Below are 25,008 nucleotides of genomic sequence, written 5' to 3'. Positions count from 1 at the left end.
GTGTCCGATACTCCCTACAAGTGACACAGCAGGTAATGAGTTGAGTCTGTAATACAAGTGTCCCTCCCTATGACAGCAGGTAATGAGTCCGATACTCCCTATGACAGCAGGTATTGAGTCTGTAATACAAGTGTCGATACTCCCTATGACAGCAGGTAATGAGTTGAGTCTGTAATACAAGTGTCCGATGCTCCCTATGACAGCAGGTAATGAGTTGAGTCTGTAATACAAGTGTCCGATACTCCCTATGACAGCAGGTAATGAGTTGAGTCTGTAATACAAGTGTCCGATGCTCCCTATGACAGCAGGTAATGAGTTGAGTCTGTAATACAAGTGTCCGATACTCCCTATGACAGCAGGTAATGAGTTGAGTCTGTAATACAAGTGTCCGATGCTCCCTATGACAGCAGGTAATGAGTTGAGTCTGTAATACAAGTGTCCGATACTCCCTATGACAGCAGGTAATGAGTTGAGTCTGTAATACAAGTGTCCGATACTCCCTATGACAGCAGGTAATGAGTTGAGTCTGTAATACAAGTGTCCGATACTCCCTATGACAGAGGTAATGAGTTGAGTCTGTATGCTCGACAGCAGGTAATGAGTTGAGTCTGTAATACAAGTGTCCGATGTTGAGTCTGTGATAGCAGTGTCCGATAGTCTCCCGATATGACAGCAGGTAACGAGTTGAGTCTGTAATACAAGTGTCCGATGCTCCCTATGACAGCAGGTAATGAGTTGAGTCTGTAATACAAGTGTCCGATACTCCCTATGACAGCAGGTAATGAGTTGAGTCTGTAATACAAGTGTCCGATACTCCCTATGACAGCAGGTAACGAGTTGAGTCTGTAATACAAGTGTCCGATACTCCCTATGACAGCAGGTAATGAGTTGAGTCTGTAATACAAGTGTCCGATACTCCCTATGACAGCAGGTAATGAAGTCTGAGTTGAGTCTCCCTAATACAAGTGTCCGATACTCCTATGACAGCAGGTAATGAGTTGAGTCTGTAATACAAGTGTCCGATACTCCCTATGACAGCAGGTAATGAGTTGAGTCTGTAATACAAGTCTCTGATACTCCCTAATACAAGTGTCCGATACTCCCTATGACAGCAGGTAATGAGTTGAGTCTGTAATACAAGTGTCCGATACTCCCTAATACAAGTGTCCGATACTCCCTATGACAGCAGATAATGAGTTGAGTCTGTAATACAAGTGTCCGATGCTCCCTATGACAGCAGGTAACGAGTTCTAAAGTTCTCTCCCTCCAAAGAAATAAGGGGCACAATATATGAAAATAGAATCAGTCACACATGAATACAAAGTCACTGAACCTGACAGTCATTATTCTATGCTTTGCTGTTCTAGTACTGCCGAGAGCATGCCGACCATGCACTATGAGTTTCCAAATGGCTACAACCAGGATTTTGGAGCAGAAAGATTCCGAGTGTGTGAAGGACTGTTCGACCCTTCAGTTATAAAGGTAACCCATGGAAACATGTAACATTCACAGTAAACTATACAGTAGAAAACAAATACACCACTCTGTGATTTAATTCAGGTAGGAAGGCGTTTCCTATTCTCGCGGTACTTACGGCAGAAAACGTATTTACCGCGAGAATAGGAAACCCGCGAGAATAGGAGACGGACCTATACACATAGCCCAGGCATCTGAGGCTGGGCAGTGTGGTGTTCCAGAATCCCAGATTGTCAATCGTAATCTGTTAGCACCATTCCCATGCTTGTAGACTTTGACATGCTGTGTCTTAGACATTACTGTGGCCATTCCTCCCACTTTAAACTTCCACATGTTGGGCTGACTCCACATACATTGGAAAATAACTAACAAGGCATCATTGTTGGAAAGTTGTTGACAATCCCAGTGCCATTGCTATCACAGCACAGCTATTGGTAAGGTATGGTTACATGGTCTTTAACTACCTCAGACCACTGCAACAGTTCAATGTCCACCTCCTTTTGATGATACAAAACATGAAAAAAAATATTCAGCATCTGATCATTTGAATTTAGTTTACCTTTGCTATGAATTGTTCAAATAGATATTACTCCTGCTAAGAGAAACTGGAGAATTAAATCCTTTGCATTAATTTGTTTTGTTTTCACTAAGACAGACAAACAAGGGTTATTATTGTTGCTTTTGTTCCAGGATGTTCCAGGGAACACTATGCTCGGTGTCGGTCACGTGGTCACCACCAGCGTGGGCATGTGTGACATCGACATCAGGCCGGTATGTTTTGCTGTCATCTCAAACTCAGCCTTCTCTCCATTAAAGGTTATATTGCAGGGGGTGATTTATGAGAATTGATTAAGTGAAACAATGCCCATATCCACATTTATGAATACAAGCAACAGATTCACACTGTAACGGTTAGAAAATCCAGTGAAAAGCTTCTCACCTAGCGTTCAGAACTTAAATGCAGCTGACAGGTTTTTTCTTGAATACCTTGCAAAGAGTATTGCCATTACAAAACATTCATTCTTTGGTGCAGGTCAGTATGTCAAATGCCAGTCTCAGTAGAATGTTCGTTGTTATTCTTTCAGATAAAGAATGTATTTACTAGGGTAGGATTAGATTCCATTTATAACCATCCTGTTGACATGTTTTAGTAGGCTCACATTTTCAACTATATTGACAACAATATAGTTATATGCATTTACTTCACACTGAAATATTATATGATTGAATCCCTTGTTTGAATGTGTTTTTGAGCCATGTAGTGACCCTGAGTTTATGTTGACAGAGTCTGTACAGCAGTGTGATAGTGGTGGGAGGCAACACACTGGTGGGAGGGTTCACAGACAGACTCAACAGGGACCTCAGCTCCAAGACACCACCAGTAAGACAGTCACTGAAGGGGTACCGAAGTAGAGTACCCTGCTGTGTGATTGGTGGATGCTGACTTTAGTTCTTGTTCCACAATAGTTCTCTGTATATGTTCTTATGAATAATGCTAGTTAACAACAAGTCCAGCTGTGTAGCAGGGTGCATGTTATATAGTGACCAGGAGGTTCAACCCCCATAGCCACGCCGCCATTGATAGCATGTGACTCAAGAAATAGGTCCGGTGTTACTATATATCCGCAGTTCCAGTTTCTGTGTGTGTTTCTGGATTAAACTCCTCCCAGTGGTAACGGGAAATACTGTTAAAAAGTGTAAAACATATTTAAAGTTTATCTGTTAATATGTTATAACAAAAGTTCCCAAATACATTGACATTTCAGCATGGTACTGCCCTGTTCACTCCATCTGAAGGGAAACAGTGTAGTTTTGACTGCACACCATATACAAGATGCTCTGACTTCATGCAAGAAAATGCTTGACTTTAACTGGATGAATTAAATATCCGAAAAAGATCTTTGTGTTTGTGTGTGTAAATAGAGAATCTCACCCAAGTGTCTTCTGATATCAATTATATCGACCCGAGTTGATAAAGTTACAAATGTCCGAGGCTTGCCGAGGATATTTTTAACTTTATCAACGAGTGTTGATATATTTGATATCAGAAGAAACGAGGGTGAGATTCTATTTATCATCCAAAATCACTCTTCATTAATTTTCAATGAAAAATGTACATCTCTGAACATGGTACTGCCATTAGACTTGCAGTGCAGCGATGTCATAGCATTGTGACGTCATCAAGTACATGACGTCATAGCATTGTCAGGGCATTGTACAAAATCTACTGTCAAAACGATATCTCCTAGGAGATATCGTTTGATCTCACACAAGCGATATCTCCTGTGGAACACAGTTTTGGATGATAAATCAGATTATCCAAAATCTTTTGTAAATGGGAAAATTTCTCTTGCAGAGTATGCGTCTGAAGATCATTGCTGCATCCAGTTCATCAGAGAGGAGATTTAGCAGTTGGATTGGAGGTTCAATATTGGCATCGCTGGTATGGCATCTTCATCTATAGTCATAGGCAAATATTGCTGACACTACTAAACTTCCTTCTCATAGTTAGTATTACCTTGCAGAGGGGATGTGTAATCATGGCAAAATGACATTCCTACATTCTCCGGCCAGCAGTAGTGTCTTGCAGCCTCACAGTGTCAGTGTGACAGCTGCCCCTTTTACAAGTGACGACACCTGCTCAGATGTTTTATGTCTGATTGTCGTGGCTGCAGTTGTCTGTATGCTGAATGTGGACATTTCACTTGCTCAAGGTGTTACACATTCAAACAAAACTTTGAAGTCATGTTTTAACCAAAACTGTTCCCCTCATGAAAAGTTTCGCCAGTTTTAAACCTTTTAAGATGGAACTTTAGGAAGGAAGTTAACCAATTTCAAACAATTTCAAAACCTCCACAAATGAATGTTATTCCACTGTATCTTGATGATTATGTTAGCATCTGTCTGTCACTGCAGGGGTCCTTCCAGCAGATGTGGATCTCCAAGCAGGAGTATGACGAAGGGGGCAAAGGCTGTGTGGAGCGGAAATGTCCCTAACTACTATGTGAACTGAAGAAACTCAATCATAACCCATCGTGTCGGAGCCGCTGTCATCAAGAATTGTATCATTACCCATCAAATAAACACAATAGCTCAATGTGGTTGTCTTTTTAGAATTGTCAGAGCAGTCATACAGCAGGGTATTTTGAAGTTTTGAAGTTTTCTAGTGTCTTGTGTGAATCTGGAACATTCTATCTGTGCAAAAAGGATGATTTTAGATTGATTTAGGTCATAAGAATATAAGTAGACCAGCAAAATTTCAATCACTTTGAATCAGTCATGCTAAGACAGCTAGAGTTTAGTTCCCCTACTGCTATATCTCTTTTCAGTCCTCTTTACATAACAATGTTTTGTATTGTAGACTGCACATAGTTGCTTTTAAGTGTATGTTATAGATATACATTGTATAAATCGATCTAAGAATGCATTTTAATGACACCAAGTATCTGCAAGAAAGGGAACCTTTTTAAATTGAGTACAACAAAACTTGACTAAACTTCCTTTCAATCTCAGGTTAGAAGAAGCAATATATGCTCTATAAACTTTCACTGGTTAGGAATCAGTGAATTCTGAATTGAGACTAACAGGGGCCGTATCCAGAACTGATGTCATATTATCAATGATTGTAAACGTCGTATGGGCCCAAATAATCATTCTGTTTATACTGGAATTCAAATGTCATCTTCTCTGAAAGCTTTCTCACATAATATAATTTGCAATCACATACTACTGAAATTACTCATGTGAGAGTCCAAGGATTGAGGAGCCACAGGGCCACATGGTTGTCTCAAGACATGACTGGTGAGGTGAAGATGCTTACTATGCGTGACCTGGAAAATTTGATCATCACACCAAAACTGTCATGTCATTGCTCATGCCATCAGCCCCAGATTTACCCACTAGTGACCACTACATTCAGCTGGAGCATTGGTGATAGGCATCAAACAACATTCACAAGTTGGGGGTAAACTTTCTCGGGGGTTCAGTATAATGATTACAGACAAGGCCAATGTCCAGCCATCCGTGAAACCATATCAAGGAAGTAAGAGACATTGAAGTATGCATCTCATAGAAGTGAATGTGAGAAATATGATTTTGTTTTTTGTGACTTTGACAGTTTTAAGTTGTTCCCAGGTCTTCTTTGTTGGAAGGTGTCTCTGACAGTAAATTGTCATGGGATATGGCTCACCAGGGCAGGAATAACCACTTGTAATGTCCTGGCATAACCTTTAGATACATGGATATTAGTAGAGTATCTAACATGTCCCCGGTGCTGAAATATGTGTTACATATGTGTCCCCTCGACATGAATCAAATGACTATCCTTGTTCAAATCCCAGTTGGGACGGTGGGGTAGCCTAGTGGTTTAAGTGTTAGCTCGTCATGCCCAAGACCCGGTTCTATTCCCCACATGGGTACAATGTGTGAAACCCATTGCTGGTGTCCCCCGCAATGATATTGCTGGAGTATTGCTAAAAGCAGCGTAAAACCAAACTCACTCAAATCCCAGTTTTCCATAAATCTCGATTCTTTGTTTGCCAGCACCATGTTTGCACCAATCATGAACAAAACACTTGGTGAACTCAGCTGTTGGTGACAACCAGGATAAGATTTGATTGTGATTGCTTGTTGGGAATATTACAGCTACAAGGCGGCGGTCTGTAAATAAATGTGTCAACCAAGTCAGCGAGCCTGACCACCCATCCCGTTAGTCGCCTCTTATGACAAGCATGCGTTACTGAACACCAATTCTAACCCGATCTTCACCAGTGAGATTTATTTGTGAACAAAGCTCAGTAAAGGAAGCAGTTCTGTTTAATATGTGTCTTGTACATATTCTGTTGTAAAAATTGGTTAAACATAATACATGTATGGTGTAACCGACTCGGCAGATTCCATAAAGTAATACAGTATCTTGACATGTGTTTATCATATTTGTTTGGGTGTTTGTAACATCTCATATAAGAAACAGGTTTTGTGAACTAAACTTATTTGGTTGTCACATCTAAAACTGATGCGACTATAAATTCTGACTCACTCACTCACTCATTGCCATATTTTATAGGCTTTGTTGACTGATTCGTGAGTGAGTTTAGTTTTACGCCGCACTCAGCAATATTCCAGCTATATGGCGGCAGTCTGTAAATAATCGAGTCTGGACCAGACAATCCAGTGATCAACAGCATGAGCATCGATCTGCGCAATTGGGAACCAATGACATGTGTCAACCACATCAGCGAGCCTGACCACCCGATCCCGTTAGTCGCCTCTTACGACAAGCATGGATTACTGAAGGTTCATTCTAACCCGGACCTTCACCGGTTTGATTCAAAAGCCTTGAAGTTATATTGCCTTTCAAAGCCAGTATGATAAAAAATCACAAAGAGTAGTATATACAATGATTGCCCGAGACCAAGTCCAATAAAAGCCTCTGTAAAGCTTTATTTCATCAATAAAGCTTTTGTCAGGCCCTTAGATCTCGCCACCATTGTATATACTACTTTTGAATCTCCAGTTAACTTCCCGGCCACACGTTCACTATCGCAACCTACAGCTGTACCTGCTGTTGGGTATGAGGCTGACCAAAATACACAGGGTGCTCGTGTTCGACCAGAGCCACTGGATGGAGCCCTACATCAGAATGAACACGGACCTACGAAAGCTGGCCACCAGTGACTTTGAGAAAAACCTCTACAAGCTCATGAACAACTCGGTGTTCGGTAAGACAATGGAGAACCTGAGGTAACGTGTGACCGTGAAGCTGGTTTGGTCGAAAGAGGAAGACAAGCTCAGGAAACTGATAGCCAGCCCGGCATTCAACCGGAGCAAGATATTCACCGACGACCTGGTGGCCCTACACATGAAGAAGAGCCACATCAAATTCAACCGGCCTGTTTACATGGGGATGAGCATCCTCGATTTATCCAAACACTTGATGTACGACCTTTACTACAACGAGCTCAAGAAACAGTACGGCGCCAGGTGTGAAGTGCTGTACACGGACACTGATTCCCTGCTGATGGAGATTCGAACCGAGGACGTGTACAAGGACATGAAGAAACGCCTTGATTTGTACGACACCAGCGACTACCCCAAGGACTATGCCATACACAGCACAGTAAATCAAAAAGTGCTCTGCAAGATGAAGGACGAGTGTGCCGGCACGCCCATAGCTGAGTACATAGGCTTGAGACCCAAGATGTACTCCATCCTGAAGGCCGACAATGGTGAGATCCGAAAGGCGAAGGGGTCAAGAAGTACGTGGTGAAACAACACATCAAACACGCCAGATTTAAGGAAGCCCTGTTCAAGACCCGCACCTTCAGGCATCAAATGAACACGCTTAGAAGCGACGGGCACAGGATATACGGACTGACGATAAACAAGACGTCCGTATCACCGATGGACATGAAGCGTTGGATAGCCATCGACGGGATCAACACGTACGCGTACGGGCATGAGAAAATTGAACCAAGAACATAGGTGTATATATAAATACCCTGTCGGGGCGACAACGATGTCACGGAACCAAAGAAAGTTTGAGGCTATTTACTACAGCCCACGTGGGTACTGGAAAAGAGCTAGCGCCGTACATAAGCTGGCCAAAATGGCACGAGTACCCCCGGACGAGGCCAAAGCGTGGCTTGAAAAACAAGCCCTGTGGCAGATCTATATACCGGCACCACGCTACATGCCCCGAAGAAAGTTCGGCATTAACATACCCAATAGCGTCCACCAGGCCGACCTCCTGTTCCTACCCCACGACAAGAGGTACAAGTATGCCCTAACCGTCGTGGACGTGGCCAGCCCCTACAAAGAAGCCGAACCCTTAACCGCGAAAGACTCGGCCCAGGTAGCCCGCGGATTCGAGCGCATGTACAAACGCAGTCCGCTGACATGGCCCCCCGAACTGCAAGTCGATCCCGGACGGGAGTTCATGGGTGCCATGTCACAACTGCTAGCCAAGCACGGCGTCCAGGTCAGGTGTGGCGCTGCCGGGGCTCATCGCAGTCAAGCCATAGTTGAGAGATTCAATAGGACTTTGGCTGAGCGCTTATTCGGGCATCAGTATGCGAGAGAGATGGCCAACCCGGGAAAACGATCGACGGAATGGGTAGCGCGGCTACCTCAAGTGGTGTCGGTTATCAACCACGAAACCACTCGGCTCACCGGCAAGAAACCAGCCGACGCTATCAAACTGAAATCAGTGGTGGCTGAGTCGGCTGCACCATCGCGTGGGAAGGAGAAACAGATACCCGATAGGGCCCTCGTGAGGTACCTCTACCAGCCGGGGGAACACGAAGGGGACACCCGGAAACGATCCACCGATCCGATATGGTCAGTCAAAACTTACAACATAGATAAAGTGGACATCAAAGCTGACGAGCCGAACTTGTACTACTTGAGAGATTGGCCAGGGAGAGGTTTCGTCAGAGAGGAATTATTAGTCATACCGTACGGCACAATGTTACCCCCCAAGCAAAATATTTAACACTTACCTTGTCAGGTAACCTTAATGGTATCCTGTCAACACGATATAGAGCCATCATGTGATCAGGAAAGTGCTAGTTCGCGGTCATAGTGACACAATAGTGTCACGTGTGACCGGGAAGTTAACTGGAGATTCAAAAGTAGTATATACAATGGTGGCGAGATCTAAGGGCCTGACAAAAGCTTTATTGATGAAATAAAGCTTTACAGAGGCTTTTGTTGGACTTGGTCTCGGACAATCATTGTATATACTTTTCAAAGCGGTGGTTTCATTGAACATAAACTCTTGATAAATGTTTGCTCAGTCATGATATTAGACTTGATACAAAATGGAGCAATACATTGTATTATAAGAATAAAATGGAAATGGAATTTTATGTATGGACCATTAAATATCCTGGAACTTCCAGACATTTAAAGATTTTTGATAGAGCCAGTCACGTCATTCTTCTGAACATCCGGCGTGCTATGTGACTGACTTAGTAAATTGTGTAGAGGATTTATCAGACCAGATTGGGTTTCCAGAAAACCCAAGGCCATCTCTCTTGATTATCAAATGAAGGGCCTCCAAGGTACCAAGGCAAAACCACAAACATGGCAAAACAGATATCAGAAACTGATCTTATCAATCAGTGCTAGATTCCGGTAAGTATTTTTCTTAGAAGTGGTAATTGGCCTTTTAGAGTAGTGGTCCATTTAAACCTGTATATCGCCAGCATAGAGCGCCACAACCAGGATAATGCCGAATCCGCAGCACAAACCAAGCAGTTGGATCAACGTGACACCGAAAGCCCCCCGATCCATTCTTGATTGCTTTGTCTGCTGCCTCGCTCATCTCGGGGAGCTGAAACATGCCAGTAGGAACATGTCAAGATCATGTAAGTTGTAGCATTGTGATGAGGGATATACGGTGGATAAACCTAACGATGGGGCGCATAAAACCCCGTATACCCCGAATCATTAATGCTACAACGAATTTATCTTACCGAATGTTTAAATCTCCCATTATGTAAATATAACTTTAGAACAAACTGAAATTCAATCATATATTTTACTAACATGATACTGACGAGTCGATCCGAACCACTGGTTCACGGTTCAATGACTGCCGTGGCTGCATGCTTTTTCCACGGGGCGAGTTATAAATGATTTATTCTCCCCCCGCAAAGATTTATACCCCGCTTGGGCGGTGTACGACCGTGGACCAGGCATACATGATAATTTGTTCAAGGTCACGTGAACCAATCAGAGATGGACATTCTTACATGAGGCAGTACAATCTCATTTGTCTCCCTGTACACACCGAGAAACCCATGGCCCTAATGGCAGCAGTTGGCTGGGGACATACCAGTAGGAACATGTTAAGATCATCTCATGTGTCTCCCTGTACACACCGAGGAGCCCATGGCCCTAATGACAGCAGTTGGCTGGGGACATACCAGAAACAAATGCTGGTGGGTTCGAATCCCAGTTCGTTCAGACACATATTTCAGCATACCCATACTTATTGGCTTCCACAAAGTGGCTGTCGTCTAACAACTGCATGGCGTCGGGCTCGCTCCTCAACCAAAGCCTGACTATGTAGAACACATTTTTAAGGATAACAACTTCTTTATTTCGTGAGTGCGAAAGTGCGTTTCGATACAGATTCTTGTACCGTTTTACCTGCTTGAGAACGGTACAAGAATATGTATCGAAACGTCGCACTAACGAAATAAAGAAGTTGTTACCCACAAACATTGTCGTACATTGTACTTCTCAACTTCTAAAATGCCACTCAAACAAGTCAAAGGCTGACTCCAGTTGTGCTAATGCAGGACATTGGAGTGTTGAACAAAACTCACTTTCAACATACTGTATAGGTGCCTGTTCTGGACTTGAGAATGATCAGCTTCAGTAGAAAATGTACTTGAATAATGCATGTGTTTTCTATGTTTTTTTTATCGGATTTTGTGAAAGAGCATAGTATAACGTGTGTGATGTTACTACCACTGACTGACTTGTTGTATAACTGTACACCGACGGACTTTAAATGCTAAATTCACAAAATATGCCTCATTGAAAACGTGTGTCAGATTATTTCAAATCAGTTTTACAGTCTTTTCAAAATAGTGTGTCTTGGCTTTCATCGAAATCACTTATCCACGTAAATGGCAGGACAGACTATGTCCGCCTGCCATGGGTTAATGATCCGACTTACCATATCGACAAGTGGTACATAGAGAAATATTCCTGCTGCAACAGCAAATATCCACTGGTTTGCTGCCGGGTTCTCTCCCAGGGAAATGCCGCCAACAAGACCAATGATTCCACAGACTGCAGACAGTGTGTTGCAAAACAGCGCTTTCTTCATCGTCATTCCCGAGTGCAAGAGGATGGCGACATCGCCTGTTAACACATAACTGTAGTACTTGCATCTTACAACAGTAATCTGACAATAACAGCTTCTGGCAATCTGACAATAACAGCTTCTGGCAATCTAACAACCATAGCTTCAGGCAATCTAACAACCACAGCTTCTGGCAATCTGACAACTGCAGCGTCTGACAACCTGACCTCTACAGCTTCTGGCAACGTAACAACCATAGCTTCTGGCAATCTAACAACCATAGCTTCTGGGTCTCTATGTTTATCACATCGTGGAGCCATACACATTGCCAAGGACAGACTTTCAACCTGTGTTAAATGAACTAAAGGAAAAAATTAACAATGCCACACTGTATGAAGTTTATACAGAAATGCATACAATCCTTTCCACGAGAGCCATAATGAATGATTGTCCTACCTAGTTCGTGGGGTATTTCCTCACACAAGATGGCAATGGAAAGACTTAGTCCTGTTTTGATACTTTTAGAGTAGGCAGCACCAACGGCCAGTCCATCTACAGCCTTGTGTATTGCATCTCCTAGCAACATTATCCATGCTACTGTCTGAACCTTCTTTTTCTCTTTTTTCATCGGATTCTGTTCATTACTTGGGAGAGACGGCGACTGTTTCTCTTCAATTTCATTAGCAGCAGGTTGCAGTGCGGCCATTTCACCGCCTAGTTCACCCTCCTCCACCACCAGTTCAGTAGAACCATGTTTCTGGTCTTTGTCAGACTGGAACAGTTGCAAGTCAATCTCACTTAACTGGCTGAGATGTGGAATCGGGTAAGAAGATCGGACTAAATTGAAGTCGAGCTGTAAATGTAAACACTGGACTTCCATAGACCCTTAAAAACCCACCTACAATCGACAAATATACAGATACACACAATCACTCATGAATACCAGGAATCATTCACAGAGACCCGCACATACCTCTAGGTACTTACTTTGACCCAAACAGAATCCTAGACACGGGACTCATGAACAGTTAGTCAAAGGGTTCAAGCTGACACCCGCAGGGAGCTACACAGGGCACACCAATGTTATCAACACAAACGAATTTTTTCAGCATTACAAAATCACAATGTGATACAATATGCTGATGTTATGAAAATCGAGTACTTACTCCTCTAAATACACTTTTTAACACCCTCTCGGACATGTAGAAGAAGAAAATTCCGCCCAACACTGTAGAGGTTTTCCATATGTAGTCATCGGCCGTCTCTTCTATATACATCAGTTCCAGAGACTGTGAACAGCACATGTGATAAGTAGGTGGAACTGTCCCAAAATTGACAATGAAAGCGATATCTCTAATGTACGACATGAATAGTATTGTGGTAAATCGGGTTGCTCGTTGGACACCAGTGCTGATTTCTGTAATCCCCAAAGTAACATTTCACTTTCTATAACGTTGTTCAGTATCTAACCTTTCACCCATTGGGGCTCATTTATAGATTTAAGTTTCAACAAAGATGCCTTGTTAATCGTGTCGCATTAACCAGATCAACCAGATTATACATTTTACAGTTGCAAACAGACCTATGCATGGGGGTAAAGTTGCTTGTTATTCTAACAGACTTACTTCTGTGATGAGCAACGTTTTACTTCTGACAGAAACGTCAGTCAACCAATCCAGAATGCATAAATGCAAACCGAGCAGCGCGCAGAGCCCTAAGGCAGTTTAGAACTAAGCTCACTGATTATCACCGCGCAATTTATTGTAGACAGAGAAATGCATATAAGACTTGTTGTAGAAACTATAAATCTGATCTCGCTAAAGTACGACTAGATAATCTCTGTAAATCTTCAAAATCTCCTTCAAAATTTTGGAAACAAATACGATCGCTACAGAATCGGGAAAATATAACTTCTCCTATTTCTAAATCTGAATGGCTAGGACACTTCAAAAATCTATTGGCAAATACTGATATATTCAATGACAATGCCACTACAATTGAAGATGATACCATATACTCCGATTACGATGATAGCGTTGATGAACAAGTGTTAGATTCTCCAATAACAGAAAGAGAAATAAGGCAAGCTATAAGACACGACATTTACAGAGGCGGAAAACAGCTGGACCTGATAATGTTATTATAGAATGGTGAGTATGGGGAGTGGGGAGATACTTACTTTACATACATTCACAGATAAGATGTTTAAAATACTGGCTTAAAATTCTTAACATGCCTAACCATCGCATTCCAAAACTGTCCTATAATATGTTGGTTCACTTAGATAGTATTGGCAAAGTAACTTGGGCATCAAGCATAAGATATGTATTATTTTCTCACGGTTATGGGTATGTCTGGTTAAACCAAACTGTTGGTCATATTGATGTTTTTATTAACGATGTTCGCAATGGAGCAATTAATATGTTTCACCAGGAATGGCAATCAAGTTTGAATAATAGCACACGCTATGATTGTTATAGGACATTTAAAACTTTACTACAACCAGAAAAATATTTATCTGTACTTAGATGCAACGATTTAAGGTATAAGTTTATAAAATTTAGACTAGGTTTGCTAAATTTGATGGTAAATGAATGATGGTCCATTGAAAGGAATCAAAGAATCTGTCCATTATGCAAAGAAGCAGTAGAAAACGAAATTCACTTCACTGTTATCTGTAAATTATATGCTGACATTAGAAAGAAATATACAAGAGTATTATCTGTCAAAACCTCCCGATGTAGCTTTTAAATCACTATTATGTTCTCGCAATGAACAAAATATCAGAAATCTGTCAGTGTTTATAAACACTCCACTAAGTTAAGAGATGACTTGGTGGAAACATAGTTACAATTGACTTGTAAAACAAAATAATTATGTATAACTCTGTAAACTGTATGTGGGCCGGAGGCCTTGAATACAATAAAGATCCTTGTCTTGTCTTGTCTTGGCAGGCTTACCTCTGTGTTGAACAAGGTGTTACTTCTGACAGACCTTACTCTGTGATGCACAAGACGGTGCTTCTCACACACTGGGATGGACAAGGTGGTACTTCTGACAGACTTACCTCTGGGATGGACAAGGTGGTACTTCTGACAGACCTACCTCTGGTATGGACAAGGTGGTGCTTCTGACAGACCTACCTCTGGTATGGACAAGGTGGTACTTCTGACAGACCTACCTCTGGGATGGACAAGGTGGTACTTCTGACAGACCTACCTCTGGGATGGACAAGGTGGTACTTCTGACAGACCTACCTCTGGTATGGACAAGGTGGTGCTTCTGACAGACCTACCTCTGGTATGGACAAGGTGGTACTTCTGACAGACCTACCTCTGGGATGGACAAGGTGGTACTTCTGACAGACCTACCTCTGGTATGGACAAGGTGGTACTTCTGACAGACCTACCTCTGGTATGGACAAGGTGGTACTTCTGACAGACCTACCTCTGGGATGGACAAGGTGGTACTTCTGACAGACCTACCTCTGGGATGGACAAGGTGGTACTTCTGACAGACCTACCTCTGGGATGGACAAGGTGGTACTTCTGACAGACCTACCTCTGGTATGGACAAGGTGGTACTTCTGACAGACCTACCTCTGGTATGGACAAGGTGGTACTTCTCACAGACCTACCTCTGGGATGGACAAGGTGGTACTTCTTGACAGACCTACCTCTGGGATGGACAAGGTGGTACTCCTGACAGTGCTACCTCTTACAGACCTACCTCTGGGATGGACAAGACGGTGCTTCTTACAGACCTACCTCTGGTATGGACAAGGTGGTACTTCTGACAGACCTACCTCTGGTATGGACAAGGTGGTACTTCTGACAGACCTACCTCTGGGATGGACAAGGTGGTACTTCTGACAGACCTACCTCTGGGATGGACAAGGTGGTACTTCTGACAGACCTACCTCTGGGATGGACAAGGTGGTGCTTCTTACAGACCTACCTCTGGGATGGACAAGGTGGTACTTCTGACAGACCTACCTCTGGGATGGACAAGGTGGTACTCTGACAGACCTACCTCTGGGATGGACAAGGTGGTACTTCTGACAGACCTACCTCTGGGATGGACAAGGTGGTACTTCTGACAGACCTACCTCTGGGATGGACAAGGTGGTACTCCTGACAGACCTACCTCTGGTATGGACAAGGTGGTACTCCTGACAGACCTACCTCTGGGATGGACAAGGTGGTACTTCTGACAGACCTACCTCTGGGATGGACAAGGTGGTACTTCTGACAGACCTACCTCTGGGATGGACAAGGTGGTACTCCTGACAGACCTACCTCTGGGATGGACAAGGTGGTACTTCTCCTACAGACCTACCTCTGGGATGGACAAGGTGGTACTTGACAGACCTACCTCTGGGATGGACAAGGTGGTACTTCTGACAGACCTACCTCTGGGATGGACAAGGTGGTACTTCTGACAGACCTACCTCTGGGATGGACAAGGTGGTACTTCTGACAGACCTACCTCTGGGATGGACAAGGTGGTACTTCTCACAGACCTACCTCTGGGATGGACAAGGTGGTACTTCTGACAGACCTACCTCTGGGATGGACAAGGTGGTACTCCTGACAGACCTACCTCTGGGATGGACAAGGTGGTACTTCTGACAGACCTACCTCTGGGATGGACAAGGTGGTACTTCTGACAGACTTACCTCTGGGATGGACAAGGTGGTACTTCTGACAGACCTACCTCTGGGATGGACAAGGTGGTACTTCTGACAGACCTACCTCTGGGATGGACAAGGTGGTACTTCTCACAGACTTACCTCTGGGATGGACAAGGTGGTACTCCTGACAGACCTACCTCTGGGATGGACAAGGTGGTACTTCTGACAGACCTACCTCTGGGATGGACAAGGTGGTACTTCTGACAGACCTACCTCTGGGATGGACAAGGTGGTACTTCTGACAGACCTACCTCTGGGATGGACAAGGTGGTACTTCTGACAGACCTACCTCTGGGATGGACAAGGTGGTACTTCTGACAGACCTACCTCTGGGATGGACAAGGTGGTACTTCTGACAGACCTACCTCTGGGATGGACAAGGTGGTACTCCTGACAGACCTACCTCTGGGATGGACAAGGTGGTACTTCTGACAGACCTACCTCTGGGATGGACAAGGTGGTACTTCTGACAGACCTACCTCTGGGATGGACAAGGTGGTACTCTGACAGACCTACCTCTGGGATGGACAAGGTGGTACTTCTGACAGACCTACCTCTGGGATGGACAAGGTGGTACTCCTGACAGACCTACCTCTGGGATGGACAAGGTGGTACTTCTGACAGACCTACCTCTGGGATGGACAAGGTGGTACTTCTCACAGACTTACTTCTGGGATGGACAAGGTGGTACTCCTGACAGACCTACCTCTGGGATGGACAAGGTGGTGCTTCTGACAGACCTACCTCTGGGATGGACAAGGTGGTACTTCTCACAGACTTACTTCTGGGATGGACAAGCCGGTACTCCTGACAGACCTACCTCTGGGATGGACAAGACGGTACTCCTGACAGACCTACCTCTGGGATGGACAAGACGGTGCTTCTCACAGACTTACTTCTGGGATGGACAAGACGGTACTTCTGACAGACTTACTCTGGGATGGACAAGACGGTACTCCTGACAGACCTACCTCTGGGATGGACAAGACGGTACTTCTGACAGACCTACCTCTGGGATGGACAAGACGGTACTTCTCACAGACTTACTTCTAGGATGGACAAGCCGGTACTCCTGACAGACCTACCTCTGGGATGGACAAGACGGTACTCCTGACAGACCTACCTCTGGGATGGACAAGACGGTACTTCTCACAGACTTACTTCACAGACTTACTCCTGACAGACCTTCTGGGATGGACAAGACGGTACTCCTGACAGACCTACCTCTGGGATGGACAAGACGGTACTCCTGACAGACCTACCTCTGGATGGACAAGACGGTACTTCTCACAGACCTACCTCTGGGGTGGACAAGACGGTACTTCTCACAGACCTACCTCTGGGATGGACAAGCCGGTACTCCTGACAGACCTACCTCTGGGGTGGACAAGACGGTACTCCTGACAGACCTACCTCTGGGGTGGACAAGCCGGTACTCCTGACAGACCTACCTCTGGGATGGACAAGACGGTGCTTCTCACAGACTTACTTCTGGGGTGGACAAGACGGTACTTCTCACAGACCTACCTCTGGGATGGACAAGGTGGTACTTCTGACAGACCTACCTCTGGGATGGACAAGGTGGTACTTCTGACAGACCTACCTCTGGGACGAGAACTAAAAGTCCTGTTGCTGCTAACGTGCCGACTGCTGTGGACACCAGGAACATGAGCAGCATTTTGAAGAACGAGGAGTTCATCAGTGGGGCTAGGCAGGCACCAAGGTTGGACACAATGCAGATAAGGACTACGAAGCCAACACCATATGCCCAAACTGAAAACAGATTTGTTTTGTGTATGCTGAGATTTGATGCAAATGGTAAATATAACTGAGGCTTACAAGTGAGATGTATGACGATCAAGTGTGAATAGCTTACAATGATGTATTTAGTATATCAATATCATTGCAAATATTTTTAATAAATACTTCTCTGTCTATGTAAAGATTAATCCATTCTTCCCTACCCCATGCTACAAAAAATTGTATCGATGACGCATACAACTTCTGAAAATGGGATCTCAGTTAATTCAGACAGCTTCATCCAGACGCCATTATAACCTGAAGCTCCTTCTTCCCCCCTCCCCTCCCCTCCCCTTCTCACCTTCCTTCCGCGACGGCATCTTGCGATGTCTGGCCTCCTCGTGGCCATGGCTTCCCCGGTGTCTACAGTGGTCCGCCTCCAGGGACATGACCACCGCCGGCAGTGCTTCATGGAGCAGGGAGGCGTTCAGGTGATAATCCACTGCGTACATCGTGAATACATCTTCGCCAGTGCCACACTGTAGGGGACAATAAACACGTGCCAGTGAAACTCTCTTCAGTTTACAGTATACAGTACCATTCCTGGTAATAATCATGGAAGAATGTAGACATTTAGATCCACTACGACATCTTAACCATGACATGTCTGAACCAGGACAGATGTACATGGAATCTTAATGACACATCTGAACGACATGTTCTGAACCTGAACCTGGCCAGATTAAATGACACACGCAACATCTGAACCAGGACAGATGTAATGACGCACACGGAATCTGAACCAGCACAGATGTAATGACACGCTCGACATCTGAACCAGGACAGATGTTCTGACACACACGACATCTGAACCTGGCCAGATTAAATGACACACGCAACATCTGAACCAGGACAGATGTAATGACGCACACGGAATCTGAACCAGCACAGATGTAATGACACGCTCGACATCTGAACCAGGACAGATGTTCTGACACACACGACATCTGAACCTGAACCAGCACAGATGTAATGACAAGCTCGACATCTGAACCAGCACAGATGTAATGACACACACGACATCTGAACCAGCACAGATGTAATGACAAGCTCGGACTGCACAATGACGTCAAACACATATATTATTTGTGTCAGCTGACAGTAGTCAGCCATTTGACTGTGAGGTGTATGACGTCACGTATACATGTAAAGCAACTAGAATCCCCATTACAGATAGCAATCAGTGACATGTCACGCCCGGCGATGAGAAGTAGGCCAGTTTATGTGGTACGTGACTTCCATCATGATAAGTGAGCAACTGATCTCGGAGTGGACGCGGTTCATACTGAATAGATCTTTTGGTCAGGTGCGCGGTTCCACACTACGACATCCAGAAGCTGTTCAGACTTTGCATTTAGCTCCCTCAAGTCGAAAGTCTGAGGCATCTAAGGTTTAACTGCTGTTGGGAACTCAAAAGAAGTTTGAGGGTTTTTTCATCCACGGAGTCTTCTATAGACAAGACTTTTACTTGTGTGAGCACTGCCGGCCAAGAAGTGCAAGGCAAAAAAGCACAGCAAGGTTGTGCTAGGACCAACGTCATTATGAAAAGCAGTCTTAGGCTTCTAAGCACCCCCAGGTCGTGCAAGGATCCACCGGTCTACTGAATGATGACACTTAGTTTGTCAACCCCATTGCTGTGCTTGTGGACTTTACAAAGTAGTTAGTTCTACGATCTGCACCAGTGTGAGCTTTCCTACCGCAATAATCTGAAACACCATCGTATAAAGGAACTACTGTTAAATGCGTCATAGAACCAAACACACTCACTTTTTATGAATTATGCATCGAAGAATGCAACATCTATGTCAGAAGAATATTTTCCAGCACACGCATACAGGACGTGGAACCCAAACTGCAGAGCCTCACTATGTCAAGAAAGGACACGAGTCACACTGACGAACATAATCTTTTGGGGCTTTATTAATGTGTCAATGCAGAACTGTTGAAGAGGAGTGTCATGTCACATTTAGGAATTACTCCACTTCAAACCCTGGGTAAATACTACCCTGAATATCAAGACTAGATGACGCTATTTAAAATTGGTCCGCCATGTCTCCTCGCGCATACCTCCTCGAGCTATAAATGTTGCTACAATTTTGATAATTTAGCATTAGTACCTGTGGCAAGGCTTTACTTTGTACAATAAGGCCTCCTGCTGTACTTCCTACAAAACACCACGTACTGTTGGGTTTACTGGGAAACAATCAGACGTTTCCCAGTTGTGATCAAACGCCGACTATGTGGAGGGACCCCCGTGTTTCATACAAAATGTCCACCAAACCACACCCCCACTACTACACTTGTAGCAATACAGCTGAAGTACACCATTCTTCTCAACATTGTACCTTGTAAATGTTAGACAACAACATCTACAAAAGCAACAGAATCCATTCAATAACCACAAAAAATTCAAGAGACCATTGCACGATGGCAAATGTAAGTTTTTGAATCCTTCTTTGATCATGATGGTACCAGATGACAGTGAAAGGCGGGCGTATCCTGCCCAGCCACTGCTGACTGTCACATACACGGGCAATGGAAGGTCAACTGTACACCAGAGAAAAAGACATACGAGGGAACAGGTACAAGTTAAAGAAGACAATTATTGTTTTTATTCATGTGAGTGACAGGTGCTACCGGTAGACCATGACACACGTCCCCTTTTCGCGAACACCCAGTAATTCATTCACATAATCTTTACGACTATTTCATGTTTTACTCGCAATGTAATCGAGACTGATTATACTCTGTATGTTCACAGATATGCCAAACTTGGACATGTTATGACCATGTCATACAAAGTGTTTTGAAAGCTTTGCACTGAACGTTGTAACCGTGATCAAACAAAGTTTTTGGCAAGATACGTTTGGTGTTCTTTGAAGTCTTCGGAGAAACACCATGTTCGATTTTGCCACAAATTGTGCCACAGTGTAGACGTTATAGGTTGTAGATGCTTGTATATTGTTTGTTTAGCCATAAATGGAAAGTTACTAATTGGAAAGCTGAAGACATTCCTTATGTCGAATAGTGTTTGGGATATTATTTGGTTCATTTCAAATATTTTGCATATTCCCAACTAATCAAGCAGTTTCACTGATCTCTGATGATTCTAGTTCAGAGCTGCGTTTTACAGAGCGATCACAGCGCTACGATTATCGTATCTAGAATACTTAAACATGAAGTTACGACAGTCGCAGCACTAAGATCGCTTTGTGAAACAGGGCCCAGGGCCTATTTCCCTAGTCGGAAGAAAACGTTAAAGTATTGTAGTGTCGATCTCCTCAGCGCTAAGGTCGCTTTGTGAAACAGGGTCCAGGGCCTATTTCCCTAGTCGGAAGAAAACGTTATAGTATTGTAGTGTCGATCTCCTCAGCGCTAAGGTCGCTTTGTGGAATAAAGCACAGGTGGGTATGTCAAGGAAGAGAACAGGGACAATAATTGATCATCGATATACTTGAGACTTAAGTTGGCGTTGAAATAATTGCTCTGAGACATTTCAACATTTTACATGATCCTACCTTGTCTGTGCATGAAGTGTTAACAAACATCTGGTCACACCACTGAGCTTCATCGCTGCCATGTTCAGCAGAATCTGGCGACAGGTCCTTCACTTGGAGACTGGCATACATGGCCATGAACTCATCTCTGGAGAGAGCAGCGGCAGAGCTGTACTTGGAGATCAGGTTCTCCATGTACATGAGAGACTTTGTTTCCCCATCGCTCTGATGCAAGTCTTCACCCTTGCAGGCTGCACACAGCAGATACAGAGTACAGAGAGCTAGGTGTTCCTTCCACATGATGCACGTAGGTATCTCACACTGCTGTTACCAAAGTTCCCACCACCTTCTCGATTAAGCAATATATTCAAATCATGTTCAGGCTTTTTGCAAGTGTCAAACATATCGTCACAGTAGTTAAGACGTACATTAAAGATCACGCACAATGAATGAATCTCACGATGTTAACTTATAGTATTTAAATTAATAGTGGTTTGGCGGACCATGATTCAGACCCGGATAGGACGCAGTTACACCTGTAGTTAGTGAATGCACACGTTATAAGTTGTGGACGCAGGCCCAGATAGGACGCAGTTAGACCTGTAGTTAGTGAATGCACACGTCATTAGTTGTAGACGCAGGCCCGGATAGGACGCAGTTACACCTGTAGTTAGTGAATGCACACGTCATTAGTTGTGGACGCAGGCCCAGATAGGACGCAGTTACACCTGTAGTTAGTGAATGCACACGTTATTAGTTATAGACGCAGGCCCAGAGAGGACGCAGTTAGACCTGTAGTTAGTGAATGCACACGTCATTAGTTGTAGACGCAGGCCCAGATAGGACGCATTTACACCTGTAGTTAGTGAATGCACACGTCATTAGTTGCAGATGCAGGCCCAGATAGGATGCAGTTAGACCTATACATTTGTAGTTAGTGAATGCACACGTCATTAGTTGTAGACGCAGGCCCGGATAGGTCGCAGTTACACCTGTAGTTAGTGAACGCACACGTCATTAGTTGTGGATGCAGGCCCAGATAGGACGCAGTTACACCTGTAGTTAGTGAATGCACACGTCATTAGTTGTAGATGCAGGCCCAGATAGGACGCAGTTACACCTGTAGTTAGTGAATGCACACGTCATTAGTTGTAGATGCAGGCCCAGATAGGATGCAGTTACACCTGTAGTTAGTGAATGCAGTTACCTGTAGTTAGTGAATGCACACGTCATTAGTTATAGACGCAGGCCCGATAGGACGCAGAGTGAATGCACACGTCATTAGTTATAGACGCAGGCCCAGATAGGACGCAGTTACACCTGTAGTTAGTGAATGCACACGTCATTAGTTGTAGATGCAGGCCCAGATAGGATGCAGTTAGACCTGGAGTTAGTGAATGCACGTCATTAGTTGTGATGCAGGCCCAGATAGGGATGCAGTTAGACCTATAGTTTGTGAATGCACACGTCATTAGTTATAGACGCAGGCCCAGATAGGACGCAGTTACACCTGTAGTTAGTGAATGCACACGCCATTAGTTGTAGATGCAGGCCCAGATAGGATGCAGTTAGACCTGGAGTTAGTGAATGCACACGTCATTAGTTGTAGATGCAGGCCCGGATAGGATGCAGTTACACCTGTAGTTAGTGAACGCACACGTCATTAGTTGTGGATGCAGGCCCAGATAGGACGCAGTTAGTTATACCTATAGTTAGTAGTATGCACACGTCCATTAGTTGTAGATGTAGTTAGGCCCAGATTGGGATGCAGATAGGATGCAGTTACACCTGTAGTTAGTGAATGCACACGTCATTAGTTGTGGATGCAGGCCCAGATAGGATGCAGTTACACCTGTAGTTAGTGAATGCACACGTCATTAGTTGTGGATGCAGGCCCAGATAGGATGCAGTTACACCTGTAGTTAGTGAATGCACAGGTCATTAGTTGTATACGCAGGCCCAGATAGGACGCAGTTACACCTGTAGTTAGTGAATAGTCACTATAGTATGAGTTTCAGAGTGTCTGTGGCAATAGGAGAATAGTATTCACTGTTCGAGGAAATATACTGTTTGCTATTCAATCGTGCACTCACATAGTGTTTAAATGAACAAATATTTTCCATTTATACATATACCACAAATGGAGAAAAATGTCTTTATCTATAATGAAGACGTCTTATAGCTTCGTAATATCAGAGACCGTATATGGGTGTATAGTGTCAAAGATTACCTGAAAATATAAATAGTTGTATATTGTATCAAGGGTTATCATAAAACATAAACCAGTGTATGGTGTCACACATTACCTGAAGCAAACTGGATAAAAAACTATTGACGTTGTCACTCGTTACACTCTCTTCTGTTTGTTGCGAGTCTCATGTGCTGTGTTTTTGCTAAAAGCGGCGTAAAACCATACTCACTCACTCATTCATGCGCTGTGCACAGTAACCATATGCGTTCATGTAAAGATGGAGGAGATATTCGACTTTCCGATATTAATATACTTTATTATTATAATTGAGTGAGTGAGCGAGTTTTAGCCGCACTCAGCAATATTCCAGCTATATGACGGCAGTCTGTAAATAATCGAGTTTGGACCAGAAAACCCAGTGATCAACAGCATGAGCAGCGTTCTACGCAATTGGGATTCGATGACATGCGCCAACCAAGTCAGCGAGCCTGACTACCCGATCCCGTTAGTCGCCTCCTAGGACATGTCGTAATAATTGTTATGTGTCGGTGTTATCAATTGTAAATCAGCAATATAAGTGTATCATGTTGTGTCTGTTGAGATTAAATAGAGGCAAGTTGTTTGCTAGTTATTAGATTTAGCCTGGGAGTCAAGATTAATCTGGATACTTTTCCGGACGCTTGAAAAACCCCGGCGTAGTCTAACCCAGTATGTTACAGAATGTTCGCGATTTACACAGTATCTAGAGAGCCAGCGATCTCTCACCTCGCATTACCCAAGGACCAGAGGACAACATACAGACAGCTGAAGAAACCACTTTATGTGTACACGTGATTTTGTGGTTTCGTGTTTACCGGAGGACTGAAAGAAGTACCGTAACATACTTTAAGCTTTTCACGAGGAATGTGTACAGTACAACCATCTGTTAATGGATACCGTGAACATTAAGAACATAATGAGGTGAGGTGAGGTGAGGTGAAATTGGGTTTAATATCGTGCTTGGGAATATTTCACTCATATGACGACGTGCATGCGTGTGTATGTGTATGTGCGGCTGCTTGTACTAGCCCAGACTGAAGCTGGTTTTATAGTGCTAGCCCATTGAGATACCCTGCCGCAGTGAAGCATAAATACCCCACTTAGACACATTATACTGACTCCGAGCCGACCAGTCCTTGTTGTACCCATTAATGCCGAGCGCCAGGCAGGGACCAACAAGTACCATATTTTAACGTCTTTTGGTACGACGCGGTCGGGGATAGAACCCGCGACCTTCCGCTCTCCGGGCGGACGCTCTATAAGAGGTGAGGTGAGGTGAAATTGGGTTTAACGTCCTACTTGAGAATATTTCGCTCATATGACGACGTGCATGCGTGTGTATGTGTATGTGCGGCTGCTTGTACTAGCGCAGACTTAAGCTGGTTTTATAGTGCTAGCCCACTGAGATACCATGCCGCAGTGAAGCATGAATACCCCACTCAGACACATTATACTGACTCCGAGCCGACCAGTCCTTGTTGTACCCATTAAT

The 25,008-nt window shown here is 44.0% G+C and overlaps 2 protein-coding genes across 3 annotated transcripts in view; one reads left to right on the top strand and one right to left on the bottom strand.

The window, feature by feature from the left end:
- LOC124263224 (actin-like protein 6A) overlaps positions 1-4,573 on the top strand; it is a 33,139-nt gene extending 28,566 nt beyond the window's left edge. The window contains exons 10-15 of one of the 2 annotated variants that reach the window (XM_046697816.1): positions 1,164-1,189; positions 1,368-1,482; positions 2,167-2,247; positions 2,762-2,857; positions 3,833-3,919; positions 4,393-4,573. In XM_046697816.1, the coding sequence (XP_046553772.1) occupies positions 1,164-1,189; positions 1,368-1,482; positions 2,167-2,247; positions 2,762-2,857; positions 3,833-3,919; positions 4,393-4,473 (486 nt within the window). In that variant the 3' untranslated portion in view covers positions 4,474-4,573. The remainder of the gene's footprint in view (positions 1-1,163; positions 1,190-1,367; positions 1,483-2,166; positions 2,248-2,761; positions 2,858-3,832; positions 3,920-4,392) is intronic. The other variant, XM_046697815.1, reaches the window with a different exon arrangement.
- Positions 4,574-9,234: 4,661 nt separating this feature from the next.
- Positions 9,235-21,606, bottom strand: LOC124263229 (metal cation symporter ZIP14-like). Its single transcript, XM_046697821.1, is given in 8 exon segments — positions 9,235-9,751; positions 9,753-9,811; positions 11,168-11,355; positions 11,753-12,068; positions 12,463-12,585; positions 17,593-17,762; positions 18,091-18,268; positions 21,308-21,606. Coding segments are annotated over 8 exon segments (1,401 nt in total). The 5' UTR covers positions 21,587-21,606; the 3' UTR covers positions 9,235-9,663.
- Positions 21,607-25,008: the final 3,402 nt, after the last annotated feature.

This window comes from Haliotis rubra, unplaced genomic scaffold (assembly GCF_003918875.1).
Source record: "Haliotis rubra isolate DU_JTF1 unplaced genomic scaffold, ASM391887v1 Scf872, whole genome shotgun sequence".
Classification (NCBI taxonomy): Eukaryota; Metazoa; Mollusca; class Gastropoda; order Lepetellida; family Haliotidae; genus Haliotis; species Haliotis rubra.
Note: the sequence above shows the minus strand (reverse complement) of the source record. Positions and strands in the feature narration are given on the sequence as shown.